Source organism: Danio rerio, chromosome 4, assembly GCF_049306965.1.
Source record: "Danio rerio strain Tuebingen ecotype United States chromosome 4, GRCz12tu, whole genome shotgun sequence".
NCBI classification, from domain to species: Eukaryota; Metazoa; Chordata; class Actinopteri; order Cypriniformes; family Danionidae; genus Danio; species Danio rerio.
Genome location: NC_133179.1, coordinates 59,742,409 through 59,764,469, shown reverse-complemented (window position 1 = coordinate 59,764,469; position 22,061 = coordinate 59,742,409). Strand labels below are relative to the sequence as shown.

Sequence of the window (22,061 nt, the reverse complement as noted above, 5' to 3'; positions counted from 1 at the left end):
GAATGTGAGATTTAAAGATGGATCAGTGGAGGAGTAGCAGTAATGCATTTGATGTGATTGTCTGTTGTGGTGAAGTAGCTGAGATGAAAGGCATTGTTCTAAATTTACCACTCAATCTAGGTTCCTACTCACATCTATGGTCATGACTGAAAGGACAAGATCTCGGTAACAACCGGACACATTTTGCAAAATGTTATGACCTGCTTGTTTGAGTTGCACCATAAAAGTGAGATGAGACAACAAAATAGCCTGAATGCAAATGATTTATTATAAAATGTAACTCAGAACAATCAATCAAAGCAACCAACAAATTTCTAGGCATAATAATGAAGATAAAGAACTTAGGATATAATCACAACAACACTTTAACTACATAATATAAGTAATGCAAAACAAAACCATAAAGTTAAAGAGTCAATGAGATGGCAGGTCTTGACATGAGCACTCCCGAGTAGCCACAGCGTCCAGGGGTAGCTAGCACAACAACTTTTATATACCCATTGATGAGTAATGCAGGCATCCAATCAAGATTTACCACATATTCCAATCTGGAGTCTTGGGATTATCACAGTGTATTAATATTGTAAAACTAAATACTTGTCGCTCTGCCAAAATCATCAAATATTCATCAAGTTTGTATTCTACTCAAAACAGTAAATGTAGTAAACTAGAAATAATTTTGAATCTAAAAGTAAAGAAACTTTACTAATAAATAGATGATTTGTTTCTCATTCAGGGAGTCAGACAAAGAACATCATCGAAAACAACACTAGCTACATGAATACACTGAAGAGTAGAGTACAGATGTATCCGCACCTGTACAATCACTTGCAAAAAGATTTTAAGCAGCAGAGATGCTGTTTACCAGATGTTTATGAAACTGTTCTTCTCTCAGTTGCCATCATTGTGTTTACAGTAAACGCAAGGAGCGCAACACATTTCTACAAAATTTTCACAGAGGCACAACAAACACACAGACGCAGGGGAGAAAGACAGTGACTGTTTACATCAGGGGTCTCAAACTCGCGGCCTGCGGGCCATTTGCGGCCCTCAGTGCAATATTTTGTGGCCCGCGCCGACCGCTGTACACTGACAGAATCAACGGAGCGGGGAGAGAGATCGCTCTCCGCTCCGCTAATTCTATCCGTACACAGCGGTCACTGGCATTCCCCGCCCGCCGTGTAAACAAAGGGGCAGGGATGCCGGTGACGTCACCACGCACGCCGCCCCTTTGTTAGACGCTGTGACGGGCGGGAAGTGTTTAGGAGGGAACTCGCGCCGGCCAGAACCAAGGTAAGCTGTTCCCGCCCCTGCCTGCCACTTAGCTACCTATCTACAGCCTGCATATGTATTAAAGGTAGATACAGACTGGTACAGACTGATGTGACTGGAGTGGGGTGGGGGTGTTTTTAAATGCCATGTTCAGAAGAACTGTTCATAATCTTCACTCAATGTTCTATTAATGTTCAGGACACTTCATGTTCAGAAGAAATAATTAAAACTGTTAATAATGACATTTGAGGACTTTTTTTGTGAAATCCCTTATGCGGCCCAGCCTCACCCAGACTTTGCCTCCTGCGGCCCCCAGGTAAATTGAGTTTGAGACCCCTGGTTTACATGGACATCAGTAACTGACTGTTTAATGACAGTGGAATGTTTGATACCGCACATTGTATAAGAGAAAAAAAAACGCATTTCTCGGTAACTGAGATGCACTCAGTAAGTCAGAAAGCCATGTGCGTGTGTAGACTATCCTGTCAAAAAACGCGTTTACATGTTTACACTCAGAGAGCAGCATTTACAGCAGATCCTTCAGTCCATAATATTGTAGTGATTTTAACGTACTGACTTTAAACAATTCCTCTTCTCCCACTTGTTTTGGCAACCCAACTAGTCGTCTCTCTGCCGTCTGAACACTGTTTGAGGTAAAACAGTCTTTAAAGCTATCATACATATTAATGAAGTTGCCCCGAATACACAATAGAGCGCACTGATTGGTTTGAACAAAGTCTTTCTCATGAATGAATGCAGTACACATTTAGAGACGTCATGAAATACTCCCAGGTACAGACAGACAGTCTACATGCTGGAATACTCGCAAGTAAGTGTATGGGTAGAAAAGTCCAGTGTGACCACGGCTTAAGTGCATGTGAATGGTTTCTTTCCAGTGTGGATCCTCATGTGTTGATTAAGGTATGATGAGCGGCTGAAACTCTTCCCACACTGAGTGCATGTGAATGGTTTCTCTCCAGTGTGGATCCTCATGTGTTGATTAAGGTATGATGAGCGGCTGAAACTCTTCCAACACTGAGTGCATGTAAATGGTTTCTCTCCAGAGTGGATTCTCGTGTGGTGTTTAAGGTGTGATGATTGGCTGAAACTCTTCCCACACTGAGTGCATTTGAATGGTTTCTCTCCAGTGTGGATCATCATGTGTAGAACAAAGTTTGATGATTTGCTGAAACTCTTCCCACACTGAAGGCATGTGAATGGTTTCACTCCAGTGTGGATCCTCATGTGTTGATTAAAAGATGATGAGCAGCTGAAACTCTTCCCACACTGAGTGCATGTGAATAGTTTCTCTCCAGTGTGGATCCTCATGTGGTAATTAAAGTGTGATGATTGGCTGAAACTCTTCCCACACTGAGTGCATGTGAATGGTTTCTCTCCAGTGTGGATCCTCATGTGTTGATTAAGGTATGATGAGCGGCTGAAACTCTTCCAACACTGAGTGCATGTAAATGGTTTCTCTCCAGTGTGGATTCTCGTGTGGAGTTTAAGGAGTGATGATTGGCTGAAACTCTTCCCACACTGAGTGCATTTAAAAGGTTTCTCTCCAGTGTGGATCATCATGTGTAGAATAAAGTTTGATGATTTGCTGAAACTCTTCCCACACTGAAGGCATGTGAATGGTTTCTCTCCAGTGTGGATCCTCATGTGTTGATTAAGGGATGATGAGCAGCTGAAACTCTTCCCACACTGAGTGCATGTGAATAGTTTCTCTCCAGTGTGGATCCTCATGTGGTAATTAAAGTGTGATGAGCTGCTGAAACTCTTCCCACACTGAGTGCATGTGTATGGTTTCTCTCCAGTGTGGATCCTCATGTGTAGATTACGGGACCACGATAAGCTGAAACTCTTCCCACACTGGGTGCATGTGAATGGTTTCTCCCCAGTGTGGATCCTCATGTGTTGATTAAGGGATGATGAGCAGGTGAAACTCTTCCCACACTGAGTGCATGTGAATAGTTTCTCTCCAGTGTGGATCCTCATGTGTAGATTACGGGACCACGATAAGCTGAAACTCTTCCCACACTGGGTGCATGTGAATGGTTTCTCTCCAGTGTGGATCCTCATGTGAATCTTAAGAATGTATTTTCTTCCAAAACTCTTTCCACACTGAGTGCAGGTGAAACGATTCTTGTCTCTCCTTTTTAAAATACCATCAGTCTGTAAAAAAGTTTTTTCCTCAATTTTGACATGATGTTCCTCCTGTTTACTCCCCTCGTTTTCTTCAGTTAGGTCTGAAATAAAAAAAAATAAAACATTAGTTTTCATTAAGTCTTTTCATTAAGTCTTAAAGGGCACCTAGGTTACCCCTTTTTTCAGATTTAATATAAGTCTTTTGCGTCTCTAGAATGTGTATATAAAGTTTCAGATCAAAATACCCATCAGATTTTTCATTATACCTTTTACAAGATGCTGTTTTATACTGATTTCCAGCAGGGGGTGGTTTTGTCGTACTGCGCCTTTAAGCCGAGTTCTGCCCGCCCACTGTTTCTACATGCCTCCTCCCTCAGCTGCGTCAGACAACAGACAGACTTAAAGGAAGAAGGTCTCACGTTGCGTTTGTGAGATACTACAGTAAGAACTAACCTTTACTAATCAGTATTGTGAAGTTGCATTGATGAGTCACACACATACAATATCGTTACAAAGTTAACGCGCCCACACACACACACACAGATACACACGCAGGCAGGCAGGCAGACACACAGAGCGCGCTTAGCTTAGTTAAGGCTAACCTCAAGTACTGTGTGGATATCTGTTATGCTAATGTACAAAATAAACCTGATTTAACTTCCACAAACCGGGATTGAAGCGTCTTCTTTTATAATTGTTCTGACACGCGGCTGTGCTGATGAAGTAAAGCTGAAGTAAAACGCTGTAATTAATTACACACATATTCTGTTTTAAAACACTTTAAACATGTGAAACTTACTCTTAATCACATTTGATGATGATTGCTGATCCTAGCGAACAGAACAGACCTTTTATTCCCGGTTGCTTTGCGTATGTCTGCCTGGTCTTGTTGACATAAACACGTGACTACCGGAACATGTTAATGCGCGCAGCTGTCAATCAATTCGGTGGGCGGGGGGGAATCGCACACCTACGTAATGGTGCGATCGATTTGAAAACAGCTCTAATTGGCAGACCCTTTTTTTGTAGTTAAATTGAAAAAAAAGGACTGGGTGTGTTCATATCACCCCAGTATGACGGTCTATACACTATACCAACACACAGATCTGTCCAAACAGCTTGAAAAGTAGATTTTTTACCATAGGTGCCCTTTAAGTCATCCTTATTTATCTAGTGCTTTTACAATGTAAATTGTGTCAAAGCCACTTAACATAGAAGTTAAAGTAAATTTAAACTGTCAGTCCAGTTTTCAGAGTTTCTTACATAATTGATCATAAAAGTCATTTTGGTCATATTGATCAGACACAGATTTGAAAGCTGTAAATGGCCTATTTTTATTCCTATATATTCACAATTACAACAAAACGTTTTTCTAAAATGTGTAAAGCAGACAGGGAATACTTGTATATTCTGTGCCTGACTGAAAAAAGTTATTGGGTAACAGCTGAACAAACAGCTGAATTTTTGCCTTGCAGACATGAGACATGCCTGTCAGCATCTGCATAAAGCAGGGGTTCTCAACCTTTTGCAAGCTGGGCCCTCCCAAAGCCGCTTTATTGCAGCTAGGGCCCCAGTGACTCAGAGAGGGTACAAGGACCTTACATTTTTGAGACTTGCTTAGCTTCTCGAAGAGAAATCAAACAAATGAGCGCTTTCTAAAGTCTATGAGCACAGCACACACAAATAAACTAAATTGACATACTGCAGTTATATTTCGAAATGTGTTTTTTTTAATATTTATAACATTTGAATACAGTTCAGCAACATACATCACACAACCTGACGACAAAGGGAGCTGACAATTAAACATCACTAAATTTACCATCACCTCAAGATTGAAAATTTTACACTGATTTCATACAGGGTTCATACAGACACAGCCTAATGAAAATCAAAGACTTTTAGGCACTTTTTCCAGCATCTACTTTTATTTTCGAAACTGACATGCAATGTATTGAACACCTGAAATGTATTCTCAGCAACCTATAAAACATTGCATAGGAACTATTAGCAAATTATTGTTATAATAAAATAAATGATGTAGCCTTCCCAGTATAAAATAACAGTAGCAGACCTAACTTTATAGCTACAGCTCGGCAGAGTCAGCACAGGTGTAAAAACAGGTGGTTTTATTCCTGATGAGAATATTTATTGTTGTCAGACTTCACTCTCACATAAATACACTTAAATAAATCAATCAAAACTCATAGCTAATCAGGATAGCCTGTGCGTGTAGGGGGAGAGTCAGAGGAGGGTAAGGTCAGTAAAAATTAGCATAAAAAAGGGAGTGTCCGTTTTGGGCACGTGCTGATTTTCACAGAGGCAAAACAAACACACAGATGCAGAGGAGAAAGTCAGTGACTGTGTTTACATGGACATCAGTAATCGAATTATTTGCCAAATTATTAAATGCTAGATTTTAATTGCAGTTTGGCTCTTTCATTCAGGAATTTCATTCGTGCCTGGTGACAAACGAGATATTTGATTCGAGGAATTGCTGGAAGCGTGTATCTTTCATGCAATGTTTGTTGCAAAAAAAAAATCCTTCACATTTCTCTGTAACTTAGATGCACTTGGTAGGTAGCGTCAGAAAGCCATGTATGTTATTCCTGTCACAAAATGCGGGTGTAAGTTTGATTGTGGTGCTAACATGTTTACACTCGGAGAGCAGCATTTACAGTGGATTTTTCAGTACATAATATTGTATATATATTATCGTACGGTAAACTTTATTAACTTAGAAACCATTTGACTAAGGTCTGTCTCTAAACACTGAAAGAGTACTGCTGACGAACTAACTTTGCCTCTGAATAAACAAACAAAAACCACTGGTCGCTCACTTAACAAATCTGTAGAGACAGGACAATCAACACATACTGGAGCTCTGTCTTTTATTAAAGGAGACGAGCAGCAAATCTGGATTTCACCATTTTCAGATGAGAAAAGCTATCGGGTAAAAAATGTTCCTTAGACACACATTTCTGTCACGCGTCGCGTGCAGCATAATCCACACGTGAGTCCAGCTACGCTATCATAGAGGGAAAATAAAAACAAAACCTTCACTGCAGCAAATTATAAAACGCAACACTGACGACCAAATATTTCTTGTTCTCCCACTTGGCAACACAACGTTTTAGATAGAATTTTAGATAGTAAATTTAACTACCTTAGAGTTAAAATTAACACTCCCTCAGAGTTTATATGGGAACCACTATAAGTGTTAAAAATAACACTTTTGAAAGTGTTAACATTGTCAACACCAACAGAGTGTTAATTAGCAAACTCTTATTGTGTAAATATCTGTTAAATTTCCGAAAAAATACCAGCAGCTGTGGTTGCCAGAATCTTTCTGTGAAAAACATGGAAGTTTTATAGAACTGTATAAATTTACAAAAAATAACCATATTTCATGAACTAATACAATGTTCAGTTTACAAAATCATTGCTTAGTAGAAAAAAATGTAAAGTCTTTAGATGCAATAATGTTTTCATGTGTGATTGCAATTAGCAAACAGATTTTGACTGCATTAGTAACTACACAGTTACCTTTATAGAAAAGAAGATACAGCATAACATCAAATACTCTCAGTTCATCTTGGACTTGAACAGAGACACTATTATCCTCCACAATGGTAACACAAAAACTGTTTAGCTGTTTTTCTTTTTTTTTTTTTTTCATTTTTAGATTTTACGGAAAAATACCAGCAACTGTGGTTGCCAGTAATCTGCTGTTTTTAACATTCATAAATTCAGTTTACAGAATATTTCTGTTAAAAACACATTCAACAGTCTGTATTTTTATCGATCTCACACTGCAAATTTTAGATTTAGTAGATTTAACTACCTTAGAGTTAAAATTAACACTCCCTCAGTGTTTATATGGGAACCACTGTAAGTGTTAAAATAACACTTTTGAAAGTGTTAAAATTAAAATTTAATTACCCAGAGTGTTAATTAGCAAACTCTTATTGTGTAAAATATCTGTTAAATGTATGTCAAAATACTGGCAGCAGTGGTTGCCAGTAATCTGCTGTTTTCAACATTTTACATTTGTAAATTCAGTTTCCAGAATATTTCTGTTAAAAACAAATCCCATAGTCTGTATTTTTCATTCGAACACACGTAAGCCTTAAATTCCAGAGCAAAATCCTCACTAGTGTCCTCACTACAGAGGGCTGAACACTCAGACAGTGATGAAGTTAATGAGACAATTAAGTGTCTAATTAAAGGAGGATTGAGAATTATTGATGAACAACTGTTAACAGCAGAATCACTGAAGGACAGAAAAACACAAGCCAAAACCAAAGATGAAATCAACTGAGAGAAAAAAAAAACTCTAAATAAAATAATAATCAATAAAAATAAAACAAATTACACAATTTTTTTTATTTTTCAACATCTTTAAAAAAACTCATCAAATTAAACAACTTATCATGGAGCTTCACCTATTACTGAGGTGATAGGCTGCACCTATTTTATTTCTGTCATGTGAACAAAAGCTCTTAATGAAATTTCCGTTGTTCATTTGAAGTCACCATGATGGAGGACAGAGTCTGCTTTAGTCAGGCTCTTCAACTTCTTACTATAAATGTCTTTTATTTTGGCTGCTATAGTTAGTGTTAATTACGCTAATTATACATATAGCATGGAAAGCTGAAAAAAAATTAAAGTGTTGGTCTGAAGAGATTATTTATGATAACATAGCCATCCTTTCCTGCTTGATTTTTAATTCAGTATCATATTAATTATGTGTGAGAAATAAATAATATACATAAATGAAACCAATAAAGCTCCAATAATATAAAATAAAAACACTATTTACAATGAGAATGTTTGATCTATGGCAGAACTTAAAAACACACAGACATCAACAATTAGTCTTTGAATCTCAATAATGGTGACAAACAAAAAAATAAAAATCAAGTAAAAAAAAAAAAACACTACTGAAATATCACCTCCCAAAAACAACACAAAATAAAGGAAAAGAAAGAGATTGTAAAAACATAAAGCTGCATAATTTATTCATGCTGCAATGCATGCTGGGAGCTTTGTACTATGCTGGCACCCAGCATGCATTGCGGCATGAACTATGAAGCTTTTTTTTTTAGCAACCACAGTTGAGGTTCATATCCTGATTCTTGAAGCCTGTGTGTCATAAAGCGCAAGCCGGAGCTTGAATTTTTAGTGCATGACACTCTAATTATTAATTGGTTCCAATTGTTTGTTGAATCTTCTATGAAGAGCAGCAGACTGCCAGTAGTATTGTCCCATGCAGTTTTAATGCAACTATATTTGCATATTTTATGAATCAACTTATTAAACACTTGAAATTAAATCTATAACAATTAAGCACAAACTGTATAGTTTCTCTTGACCTTTCTTGCTATAGTTAATGAGTTTTAGAAATACAGCTATAACAGTCGGAGAAACATTAGGATATAAGAGTAAAGCTTCAAGAGCTCAACTAAGCAGCCTCTGATCTCTATGATGGTGAGGTCAAATGAAATATTGTTAATAAAAAAAATATAAACCTCTGTTCATTGTAAAATATTTTTACAGAAATGAAGTCAAACTGTAATCAATGAAGCTGCTTATACTATTATTTAATTAAGTTGTTTAATCCTCTGTTTTAATTCAGTTGGTTTGGTGTGAGGCTGTGTCTGTAGTTTTATTTCTTCCTTCAATTTCTTATTCCTTCAGTGATTGTGCTTGTTAACAGCAGGTGTTCCACAGCAGGTGTCTCAATTCACTTATTTGTGGTCATTCCCTCTGACTAGTGGACTAAACTAATTGACTAATTTAAGGGCCAGGTGAATGAGGGTGTGGCGAGATTTCAGACACTCTGATTAGTTTCTCAAATATAAGGGTTTTCTACAAAGGTAGATACATGTTACTCTGTGTGACAAGGAGGCAAATCAGCTTCTAACGCAGAGAGGGTTATTTTACCTTTATCTAACTCTAGAATTTTAACACTTTACTCTGAATTACCACAACACTTGAAATTTAACACCAATGAATTTGCTGTGTGTACAGGTACAAACAGTCTTCAAAGATATAATGCACATTAATGAGGTTGCACCGCATACACAATAGAGCGCGTTGATTGGTTTCAACCAAGTCTTACTCATGAATGAATGCAACACACTCAGAGACGTCATAAGGTACTCCCAGGTAGATGTTCAGTCTACATGCTGGAATACACGCTAAGATCTCATGGCCGTGAGGCAGCTTCAAAAATTCATTTTAAACCGGAAGTACGAATTTGCTCAAAATAACGCAAAAACAACCAATTTTCACTTTTTAGTGAAATATGTGTGTCCTAATAGTGTTTTTAGCAGTGTGGGACACATATACGACAGTCAACAACTCAAAAAATGTGTTTTGGTGTTTTGTGACCCTTTAATGTCAGAAGTAGAGTATGGTGGTATTGTTATTTTGGACCATTGTCCAGTCTCACTAAAACTATGTTTTCCAGGCAATGTAATCCCCCAATGTACATGACGGTTTAACTCAAGACTATTGGCAGATGACGATTTTGTAAAATTTATTGATGCTCAAATAGATTTCTACTTTGAGACAAACAAATCCCCAGAGATAAGTTAAAGCATCCTATGGGATACTCTGAAAGCATATAAGAGGAAAGATTATTTCAGGTCAACGTAGTGCAAATAAAAGTATGCCAAAACGGCTTACAGAGATTATGAATAAAATACAATGGATCTCAACATCTCAACATCAACACTCAACATCACCTTCTGAATAGCTCCATAAAAAAAAGACTTCTTCTGCAAGTGGAATATGACTCCTTGACAAGTGAAAAGGCGTTATGAACGAGCTGGCAGGTTATTGTGTTACCAACTGAAATGATCCTCAGCAGTTGGTTTTATAGTTGCAGCTCTGAGGTAAACAAAATTGAAAGTAATGAGGGTTTTTTCTTTAATTATTTGGAATTACCATCTGTGATTCAGATCAGTTGGCATCAGAAGGAAAATAACACCTTCTGAAATTGAAAATGCAATCCAAAAAATGAACACCAGAAAATTGAAAACTCAATCTGGCCCTGGTGGCTTCCCAGCTGAGTTTTATAAGAAGTTTACTGTCACGCTTACACCCCTGTTGTGCAAGGTATTTGCTGAAGCTCTTGTCTCGGAATCACTCATCCTCTTTATGATATCGGCTGCTCTAACAGTACTTCTTAAAAGGTAAAATGATTTATTTAAATGTGAATCTTATCGTCCGATCAACTTAATCTGCTGTGATTATAAGATCCTGGGGTGTTTCTAGAAAACCTAGTCAGAGCTTGTTTGTCAAGCCAAGGTGTGTCTGATTGGCGTCGGAACTAAACTTTGCAGGACACCGGACCTCCATGACTGAGTTTGGACATGCCTGCTCTAGGGGAACGAGACAGGGCTACCCTCTGTCCCCTCTGCTTTTTGACATTGCCCTTTAACCTCTTGCAATCGTAAAGAACTCAGATAGCTTGCAAAGAGTTTTCAGAGAGGGACAAGAACATAAGTTCCTGCTATATGCTGATGATCTTCTTTTTATGTCAAATCCAGATACATGTATTTCAAAAGCTCTTACAATAATTTCAGAACTGGCAAATGTTTCTGGATACATAGTCAATCTAGCAAAGTGTCTCCTTTTCCCTATCAATGATAGAGCACAGCAAATGTCCTTCCAATCCTTTCCATTTTCAGCAAGTCCTGATAAATTTGTATATCTGGGTGTGAGTGTGACACGCAAATATAAGGATTTGTTCAATAATAATTTTAAAACAACATTAGACAAAGCCAAACGAGACATGGCATGGTGGTCAATCCTTACTTTATCTTTGGATGGGAAGATCAATTCCATTTAAAGTGGCACTACTACCAAGATTTCTGTTTCTTTTTCAGACTGTGCCTGTTTTTTATTGTCAAGTAATTTTTTAAGAAGTTGATTTACATATTTTCTGGACTATAAGATTAAATTTTTTCCCTAGGTTTTGACCATGAGGCTTATATAAAGAAGCAGCTATTCTGTGGATTTTTCTTCCACCGCTAGGGACGCTCTGATCGGAATTACTGGTAGAATAAAAAATAAGATAGACGAAAAATCAATGCAAAGAAAAATAGACTGCGCTACTTTTTCTTTAGCAGATAGAACACGCATGACAAATTACTAACTGGAAACTATATTCAAATCCTTGCCCCTTCATCATGGAAACCACACAAAGAAGTTCATATGATGCAAGTTAAGTTGAAGGCCATCGGGCTTGCTACCCAGGAAGGAAACTGCGCTGCTGCACGCAAGCTTAGCGTCAACGAATCTATGGTGAGGCGTTGGAGGCGGCAGCGGGAAGAGCTCATGCAATGCCAAAAGTCAAGAAAAGCTTTCAGAAGACATAAAAGCAGTTTGCCTGAACTTGAAAATGTCCTACAAGACTTGGTGAACACACAGAGAGCATATGGCCGAGGTGTGTTCACTGTACAGATCAGACTGAAAGCCAAAACAATCGGCTTCAAAATGAACATTGAAGGTTTCAAAGCTGGGCCGTCATGGTGTTTCAGATTTATGAGACGTAAAAACCTGTCCAATAGAGCACAGACCACTCTGTTAGCAACTCCCTCCTGACTATCAGGAAAAAGTTGAAAACTTCCATAAATTCGTTGAAACAAAGATACAAGAGAACTCCCGGACCAGACAACATCAATAATATGGATGAAGTACCTTTGACGTTTGATCTGCCTCTGACCTGGGGCCTGTTTCAGTAAGGAGGTTCAAACAACTCAGAGTTTAAACTTGAACTCTGAGTTGATTTACCAAGAGATTAAAAACTCAGAGTTTTCGGTTTCAGAACAGCTGATCTGAGTTGGGTCAATCAACTTCGAGTAGACCAACTCAGAGTTAAGTGCGCGCACCGTGACTTTAAAAAGGCATTATCAATGGAGCGCAGACATTACGAGTGACTATGGCAATATCTTATAAAAGAGATCACCATTTCTTTCTCCAGCTGAACTTGATGTTCTCATGCAAAGTTATAGCAAATATGAGCGTATATATTTGAAAAGAAGCAACCATCAGTGAAGAAGAGACAGTTAGCGTGGGAAAACAGCTGCTCAAATTAATGCCTAATTTAACTTTTTAAGTATTTAAATATTTAAGTATAATAAAATAAGTAATGTAATTTGTGACGTTTATATTTTTTTTCTAAACTTTTTTATACATTTATTAGTTTTAAATGATTTAACAGTGCACTTGTGTGTCTGCCTTTTTTATTGATCAAGTGATAGAGGTTAATATAACATTTAGAAGGTAAGCAGTACTAAAAATAATTTTTAGAAAGAATAATAATCCCATTAATCTAGTTACAGTGCATGTCGAAGGTGAATTTAATTTAATTATTAAAAAAGGATAAGCCATTCTAGTACAGTTCTTCTGTGTGTGACTAAAATGTAGGCAATAGCTATGTTTCCATCCAAATATATTACATAAATTTATGTGCAAAACTGGAATATTGCATAAAAGATGCGAATAAAATTCCATCCAACGAGTCAAAGAAAAAAAATTGTCACTTCCTGATTAAACTGGCACCAAATATCAACAGTAAAAACAGAATTTACTGTGGTAGAAGAAGCTGCGTCGTTTATTTAGCCTAATTAATGTACTTGCGCCTCGATGTCAGAAGACAATGCTGAAACACAATGAACACGTGGGGGTGTCTGAAGCCATGAGACGCGGAGACTCTTGACACGCACCAGACGTTCGGAGGTAATTAATAATATACACTAATACTGAAACAGTTAAGGCATTTTAGAATGACTAAAACAATATTTAAGACGTGTTACAGTGTGCCCAGCCTGCTGGTTTGTCCATTTACACACATTTTCATTATCATATGATCATGATCTTTTTTTTAATGTACATACTGTAATTTGTTCAGTAAAAGTTTTTCCATCTAAGTTTATGCGCACATTTTCTATCGAATAAAAGTTTATCCTACTCAGTTATGCGTGTTTATTATGCATATTTTAAAAAGTTATGTGCATCATGACGTTTCTATCAATCGTTTTTATGCACGTATCCAAAATGAGCATTAAAATAGGTGTGTGGAGATGTAAGGCTAAGGCGAGAAATACCGCTTCATCATTAAAAAAGGGGAGGAGACAGACAGAAACTCTGAGTTTAGAGAATAAAACCTGCTTCTGACCAGGTTAGATTCACAGAGTAAGTTACCACAGTAACTTACTCTGAGTTAAAGTTACCTCTCTTTCAGAAACAGGCTTGACTTACCCTGCTTTCTAGAGTTTAACAAACCTGCCATTTTGAAACGGAAAACCCAGAGTTTCTCTCATTTCAGGGTTAAAATACTCTGAGTTTTCAGTTAACCTCCTTTCTGAAACAGGCCCCAGGACTGTTAACAAGACAGGTGCATCATCCGTGTTGTTGAAAACAACTGGCCATGAGAGAACGCACTTCACCTGTGTTCTGGCATGCACGGCATCCAGACAAAAAATTCCACCAATGGTGATTTTTAAGCACATAACTATGCCCAAAGAACAACCCCCGAAAGGTATAGTGGTCAAAGATAACGCCAAAGGTTGGATGGTGGAAGGCCTAATGAAGGAATGGTTAACGAAGTGCTACACTGTAAAAAATTGCTGTTAAAAAACGGTCAGATTCTACTGTAAAATAATGTTTTTTCACTAAAACAGTAATATTCTGTTAAAAACAGTGCTTTCTGGGTAACATTTTTGTTTTCGAGAAAGTAACCAACTGCAGAAAACTGTGAGCTAACAGAGTTCAGATTCGATGTTTTGAAGTCTGTGTTTGAAATCACACTTTGTGTCCTTGTTCACTATTTCATACACTAGTTAACTAATATAGTTCACCTGACAGTTTTAATGAACACTAATGAGTGAATTCAGACACTGATGAACACCTGCTGTTAATAATTACAATTACTGAAGAAAATAAACAAGAAACACAAACAGTGACTTGAGTTACAACATTAAATAAAATCAAATAAAATAACACAGCTTCAGTCTCAGCAGAGGATCATTAAACAACTCTACAAACAACAGCAGACACACACTTATTACTGACTGATTTGACTTCCATACTATTCTCATTGAGATCCAACAGAAATTAAGGTGTTTTTTGTGTCACCGTAATGGAGTGAGGGGCTGGTTTAGTTGGGCTCTTCACCCTTGAACTTATTAATTCAGACTCTCCAATTACTATAATAAATAGTTAACAAAATGCTTGTATTATAGCACTCAAGTTGGAAAGTCAATAAATAGAGAAATCTATGTGTCTGAAATTAGTTCTTATAAATTTTTTGTTATATATCTGGATGAAGGGCCTTATGCAATAGATTTTATGCTTAGTTGCAGGTATTACTTTAATTAATGACAAGTGGAAACAGAAAAGATACCTCCATAATTACTTAACAGTTAAGAAATAACATACAAAAACAGTTCAGTTATGACAAATACACACTCAGACATCATGAATCTGACCTTGTATCTCAACAATGGTAACATCTCAAATGTTTCATGCTGCAATGCATGCTGGGAGTGGCACGGTACAAATATCCCAGCATGCATTGCGGTATAAATTAATGTTGTATAATGGTCTCACAGTTTTCTTTATTTGTGTTTGATTCTGCTGTTGTTTATGTTTAGACTTTCAGTTGCCTGTTTGTGAGTTAAACTGTTAATTTTGTTAGTTGTCACCATTTTTGAGGTTCATCCGCTAATTATTGATGTCTCTTTGAGTGCGATTTACACCATAGAGCAGTGTTATTGTCCAAGATATTCTTAAAAACTTCCAGATATCATTGCCATATATAGACATACAATGTAAAACAATAGATTTAACATTGAATAGGAGCAGTAAATTTTATTATACTAAATGAGAACAGACTCTGCCATTTAATAGCAACATGAACATCACCAGATCTTATTTAGGTTTTTGGCTGGCTTGCCACAATAAATGAGTTTTTAAACAATTTTCTTAACAATTGCAGCAGCCAAGATATATAAATGTTAAAAATGACAGGGCTAAGAGCCCAACTAAAGCAAACTCTGTTCTCCATGATGGTGACGTAAAACTTTCACTTTTTCTCAAGAAGAACTTTAGTAGATGTTATACAAAAACACATGTATTAAGTAATAAGTGTAGCTGGTGATGATGTTTGTAGAATTGTTTAATCATCCGCTGATCATTTAAATGATTAAATCATTTGTTGTTCTTCAGGTTATTTCATTATAAAGCTGTGACTAAAGTTTTGTATGTTCTGTTCTTGTTTTTTCCCTTCAGTATTTCTTCATTTGTTCATTGTTAATCCTCAATTATCATTTAATTAGTCAGTTAATTAATGAATTTACTTCAGCTTTGCTCCATGTTTCTTGAACACTCAGTAGTGTGAACACTTCAATTAAAACTGAAGTATATGCTCTGGGGTTTAAAGGGTTAAAGGAGTGAGAGGTAAAAACACAGTGTAAAAATGTATTTTAACAGTAATATACTGTTAATTTACACTACGAAAATAGACTGTAAAAAACAGCAGATTGCTGGCAACCACAGCTGCCAGTAGATTACCGTTAAATCAAGGAAAAAACAGTATTTTACTGTAAAACCTGAAGCTAATTTCTTCTGTGTGTCACCGTTGTGGAGGAGAGTAGAGCCAGTGTATGAGTTAAAGATGAACAATGAGCTGCTGATGTTATTCTGCATGTTTCTCTATTTAAATATAGCGGCTGTTTAGTTGCTGATGCAGTCAGAATCTCTCTGGTGATTCCAGATTTACATGTATGTGTGCTGTTGTGAAAAATAAGACATTAGAGTTAAACCGAACTTTTCTAATTAACTAAAATAAGTTATCATTATAAGTATGCTTCTAAGCATATATAGCACATTACTTCATAAACTCATTCAGCAGTTGACCAAGTTGAGGCAGTTGCTTTCAGTGAGCAAAATGAGTTCACTTGAGTATTGTGTAAATCAATGTAGTCCATGTATTTTTACAGCAACATACTGCAAAATAACAGTACATTGCTGGCAACTGCAGCTGCCAGTATTTTACTGTTTTTTAACGGGACAATTTTTAACAGGGTAAATTGTTCAACTGAATCATTGACTTTTTCTTTTTGTTTCAAAAATACAGATTTCTTTACAATTTAAAACAGCATCTTTGGATATCTTTTTGCTGAAGATAATGTTGTCCTTAAAAACTTAAAACAAAATGTAAAAAAAACAACAACTTACATATACCGTAGGGACGGTGCAGCAGAAAATATTGGCGGTTTTACAAACCTTGACTTTTTTCAAACCACTGTATACCTTGAAAACAGGAATCGTCCCATGCCTAAGCAGCTTCACACTTTTAAGATCTAAAAATTAATTCTTTAAAAAAAGTCTCAAGCAAAAAGATTCCAATAGCGCCGCCTGCTGGTACATAAGGAACATGGTCAATACTGACAAACTTTACACTCAGATGTTTGCATATCATCAGCATGCTGTAATCCATTTCTTAAGCAGCACAAGTCATTTTAAGACTAGTTTGTTGACCAGTTGTAGTCAGTGCAATCCTAAACGTTATTGTTCCTCTATAGTTTGTTTTGCCTCATGTCATCCTACAGCAACATCATATAGTTATGAATACTGTACAATGTTTTATAATAATTAATTGTTTTAGTGTCCATTTCATTCAGCATATTTCAAATTAGGGGCATCCACGTTTTCTGACATACTTTTAATCAGGGTTTCTGCAGGTTTCACCAAGTTAAATTTAAGATGTTTTAAGACATTTTTAAGACCATTATGAATGAATTTTTAGACTATGGAATTTTTCAAATGCCCCAGATGAAAAAGATTTTTATTTGTCCTATCAAAAAATATTATAATTTAATGCATTTAATCATAAAATAATAATTGAATAATAATAAAATATTTTTTTTTTTATATTTCTTAACAAAATATTTTAAATATTGTGTAAAAACAAGAGAGCTCTATTTGTATCCGCACACTTTTTTACAAAATAAACTTTCTTTAAAATAAAAAACAAACGAGCAAATGTTTTTAAAGTTTTAAAACTATAATAAACTAAATCTATGCGCAACAATCTGTCCAGGGGCCTGTTTCAGTAAGGAGGTTCAAACAACTTAGAGTTTATACTTGAACTCTGAGTTGATTTACCGAGAGATTAAAAATTCAGAGTTGTCGGTTTCAGAACAGCTGATCTGAGTTGGTTCAATCAACTTCGAGTAGACCAACTCAGAGTTAAGTGCGCGCACCGTGACTTTAAAAAGGCATTATCAATGGAGCGCATACATTACGAGTGACTATGGCAATATCTTATAAAAGAGATCAACATTTTTTCCTCCAGCTGAACTTGATGTTCTCATGCAAAGTTATAGCAAATATGAGTGTATATATTTGAAAAGAAGCAACCATCAGTGAAGAAGAGACAGATAGCGTAGGAAAACAGCTGCTTAAGTTAATGCCTAATTTAACTTTAAGTATTTAAATATTTAAGTATAATAAAATAAGTAATGTAATGTGTGACGTTTATACTTTTTTCTAAACTTTTATACACATTTATTAGTTTTAAATGATTTAACAGTGCACTTGTGTGTCTGCCTTTTTTATTGATCAAGTGATAGAGGTTAATATAACATTTAGAAGGTAAGCAGTATTAAAAATAATTTTTAGAAAGAATAATAATCCCATTAATCTAGTTACAGTGCATGTCGAAGGTAAATGTAATTTAATTATTTATTAAAAAAGGACAAGCCATTCTTGTACAGTTCTTCTGTGTGTGACTAAAATGTAGGCAACAGCTATGTTTCCATCCAAATATATTACATAAATTTATGTGCAAAAGTTTCCATCCAACGAGTCAAAGAGAAAAAAATAGTCACTTCCTGATTATTGGCGCCAAATATCAACAGTAAAAACAGAATTTACTGTGGTAGAATAAGCTGTGTCAATTAATTGTTTATTTAATTAATGTACTTGCGCCTCGATGTCAAAAGACAACACTGAAACACAATGAACACGTGGGGGCGTCTGAAGCCATGAGACGCGGAGACTCTTGACACGCTCCAGATGTTCGTAGGCAATTAATAATATACACTAATACTGAAACAGTTAAGGCATTTTAGAATGACTAAAACAATATTTAAGATGTTACAGTGTGCTCTGCCTGCTGGTTTGTTCATTTACACACATTTTCATTATCATATGATCATGACCTTTTTTAATGTACATACTGTAATTTGTTCAGTAAAAGTGTTTCCCACGTAGTTTATGCGCACATTTTCTATCGAATAAAAGTTTATCCTACTCAGTTATGCATGTTTTTTTTGCATATTTTAAAAAGTTATGTGCATCATGACGTTTCTATCAATCGTTTTTATGAACATCCCTAAAAATGAGCATTAAAAAAGGTGTGTGGAAACGTAAGGCTAAGGCGAGAAATACCGCTTCGTCTTTAACAAAGGGGAGGAGACCAACAGAAACTCTGAGTTTAGAGAATAAAACCTGCTTCTGACCAGGTTAGGTTCACAGAGTAAGTTACCACAGTAACTGACTCTGAGTTGAAGTTACCTCTCTTTCAGAAACAGGCTTGACTTACCCTGCTTTCTCGAGTTTAACAAACCTGCCATTTTGAAACAGAAAACCCAGAGTTTCTCTCATTTCAGGGTTAAAATACTCTGAGTTTTCAGTTAACCTCCTTTGTGAAACAGGCCCCAGGTCTATGTCCTCAGCAGTAAATCCATGGAGCACGTTTAAACAAATGTTATTGTAAGCAAAATAATTAAACTATTATAATAAATAGAGTTAAAATGAGCTTTTTGAATAAAAAGTTTAACATTTATTGAGATGGATTGTTGGTGATAGTATGGTTTTTGCCAGATTGGGTAACAAAACATGAACAAAGAAAAAAAAAGACTTGTATAAAAAAGATTTAAGACCTACAACACAACATTTCAGTAAATTTAATACTTTTTAAGGCCTAAAATTTTAGATTTTGAAATTTAAGACATTTTAAGACACTGCAGGTTTTAAATAGGGAATAGCCCTGGTAATTAGTTAATATAATTATGATGTCATTCAAACTCAGTTACTATCTGTGAGAACTAGTAACAACTACTAGAAACAAATTTAAACCCATAAAAAAGTTGATTAAAAAAAGGGGGAATTGTGATCAACGTGACATATGCAAATGGAAAGTACTAAGTCAACACTATCACTGTAATAGCAGACATCTTTTATGAGAATAGAATAGGTCAAATATTGTCAGCTCAGATAAACTTTTTAAATTGATTGTTTTTATTTATTTTATATAGTGCCAGTGCTCATGGACGCTTTACAAACAGTAGGACAACAAGAAATGCAATAACCTTAAGAAGGTAGAGAAAATGGGAGACTATTAAAACAGAAAAAGAATGACACGAGAACAAGTATGAAAGAAACTCATTCCTATCTTTAAATAAGAGCTTATGTGCATTTAGGAGAGCTAGGCAGCACACTCAGGGCTGCAAGATGGATTAATTTAGTATTCTTATTATTAAAATATATCTAAATGAGGATCAAATGACTGAGTTGGTTTTTGAGAATGAAAATTAACCTGTTTGTTCCTGCAGATCTTCCTGTTTGACTGTGAATGTTTCTTCAATCTTCACATCTTCACTCTCCTCTTTAATAAACGCCATCTTTATAACCGTGTGGAGATCAGTCGCTTCAGCAGGAGTTTTTCTCTGTGTTTGGACACTTTATCCTGTTTAAAATGAACAAAACAATGAACAGAAACAAACTTATCTTTAACATTTGCTTTAACAGTTTCTTTATATGAGAGTAATTAACAAAAATAAATCAGGTAAGTCTGAGCAAGAAACAATAGCCACAAATGAGCTGATTAAAACTAGTAACGTAACTACATGTCAGGATAAAAACAATATTTATAACCAAATAAACAAACAAACAAAAAACTGAATAGTTGTACAGAAGCTTTTAAAAATGACTAAAGAACTTAATACAATGTTGAACAATGCATCCACACATATTTACATTTTATAATGTTAGCATTCAGATATTATTTGAGTGTAAATTCAAAATGTGCAACTCACCTTTTCTGTCTTCAATGAAGAAGTGGGATAAAAAATGCCTTAGTGTGTTTTTCTTTGTATGTTGTTGTTGTTAATAATCCCAATCTACGAATCTACTATCGTAGTTTGTCCTCCAAAGTTGTTCTCTTACAGCTAAATCAGATAATGAAGCCTCCGTTAGAATATATAGATGCAACCCTGCTGACCTACTGGATCTGGAATGTGATTGGATAAGACTCAATTGGCCCCCATTAAAGCTGGTATAAAGATGCAAATGAGCAGTGGGGAGCAGTGAAGATTCAAGACACATACAGTGGGGGATGGAAAGTTCAGCAGCTTTACAAACCAGTTTTACAGAGAAATAATGATGTATTGGGAAAATAAGTCATCATTTGTTTTGTTGCTGTTGTTTTATAGGACTATTGATGGAAGCTTTTTTTTTATTTTGGCAGCTGCATTTTGTAGTTAATGCTGATACACTTATGTTGAGGTAATTTGATTTGTAAACACATTTTAATTGTTTTTTTTCCCAAGCTGGTTTTTGTTTAAAGATGCAAATGAGCATTGAAGACTTAAACCACACTGATGTCTCAACACACACAACTACATTCACTTATATAATAGTTATGTAAGTGATACTATTAAACTGTGATATATCATTATTCATTAAAAGAAACAATTTCTAATCTTCACAGTGAGGTTTTATTTGTGTTAAGTTCAGTCAATATAGTAATATTAGCAATGTTTTTGTCAATTTATCACTGAACTTGTTCTTTATGTGAGTTTAGAGTCCTTTACTTCTCCTAAAGCACATGCAGCTCATTACTGCTTCCTGTAAACTGTCAACACACTCAACAGGTCAATTATTTCTTTCCAAAAGTGTCTATAAATTTTTATGATCAAAATGTAACTTGTTTCTGTGCCAGTTTTTATTTCCTTCGTTTTTTAGTTGAACAGAACATGTGTGAGCAGCTCATCTTTCTCGAAAGCCTCTTATTCACCTGATATGTAATAAAGATGTTTTTCCCTCTGATTATCAGTTGTGTTTGTGCATACAAATATGCATAGACATTCACAAAAGCATATATAAGATACTCTGTGACAAAACCTTTTTTAACACTGTAAAGCTATCACCTACTGTCCATTTTTTGCTACTTTTGGCCTTAGAAGGTAATTGTTTGTACATTAATCACAAATGAATGAGACACTCTGTAACTTCAAACTCATTAGTGTTAATTCCAGGTGCTGTGAAATGTTATGTACAAGCTGCAGAGGCAATCAGGTGTGATTAAAGTGCCATATATCTGATCCAGTCCTCCAGCATCTTTTTTGCTTCAAATAAAGTCTTTTACGCTAAAATCATTATAGAATTGGTCTTTTGTTGCTAATAATTGATTTATACTATCTGAAATATAACTAATTCTATTATATAGCTTTATCGCTTAACCAGGAGAAGGAGGGAAAATGCACTCACTCACTCAATGCAGTCGAATCAATGAGCAAAAAACACAATACATTAAAGGTTACCAAGACACATAT

At 35.7% G+C, this 22,061-nt stretch overlaps 4 protein-coding genes across 9 annotated transcripts in view; 2 read left to right on the top strand and 2 right to left on the bottom strand.

Moving 5' to 3' along the window:
- The window catches only part of LOC137491106 (uncharacterized), a 1,257,671-nt gene that overhangs the window by 450,249 nt on the left and 785,361 nt on the right, over positions 1-22,061 (top strand). The window lies entirely within an intron of this gene.
- Positions 1-22,061, bottom strand: part of LOC100329723 (uncharacterized) — a 399,138-nt gene that overhangs the window by 17,186 nt on the left and 359,891 nt on the right. For 2 of the 5 annotated variants that reach the window (XM_073948703.1, XM_073948704.1), the window contains exon 2: positions 20,045-20,194. The exons of 2 other annotated variants lie outside the window; for them this stretch is intronic. The gene's annotated coding sequence lies outside the window, so the exon portion shown is untranslated. Of the gene's footprint in view, positions 1-20,044; positions 20,195-20,543; positions 20,690-22,061 lie in introns of those variants that run through there. One more of the 5 variants, XM_073948705.1, reaches the window with a different exon arrangement.
- Positions 1-22,061, top strand: part of LOC137491131 (uncharacterized) — a 246,822-nt gene that overhangs the window by 75,305 nt on the left and 149,456 nt on the right. The gene's annotated exons all lie outside the window — the stretch shown is intronic.
- LOC141381808 (uncharacterized) lies at positions 246-20,689 on the bottom strand. Of its 2 annotated transcripts, XM_073948450.1 has the most exons (4): positions 20,544-20,689; positions 20,045-20,194; positions 3,690-3,800; positions 246-3,524 (listed from the first exon to the last, which is right to left on the bottom strand). In XM_073948450.1, exon 4 carries the CDS (start codon positions 3,355-3,357, stop codon positions 2,140-2,142), a length of 1,218 nt encoding a protein of 405 aa, XP_073804551.1. In that variant the 5' UTR covers positions 3,358-3,524; positions 3,690-3,800; positions 20,045-20,194; positions 20,544-20,689; the 3' UTR covers positions 246-2,139. The 2 variants fall into 2 exon arrangements, with proteins under 2 accessions (XP_073804551.1, XP_073804550.1); XM_073948449.1 differs by lacking the exon at positions 3,690-3,800.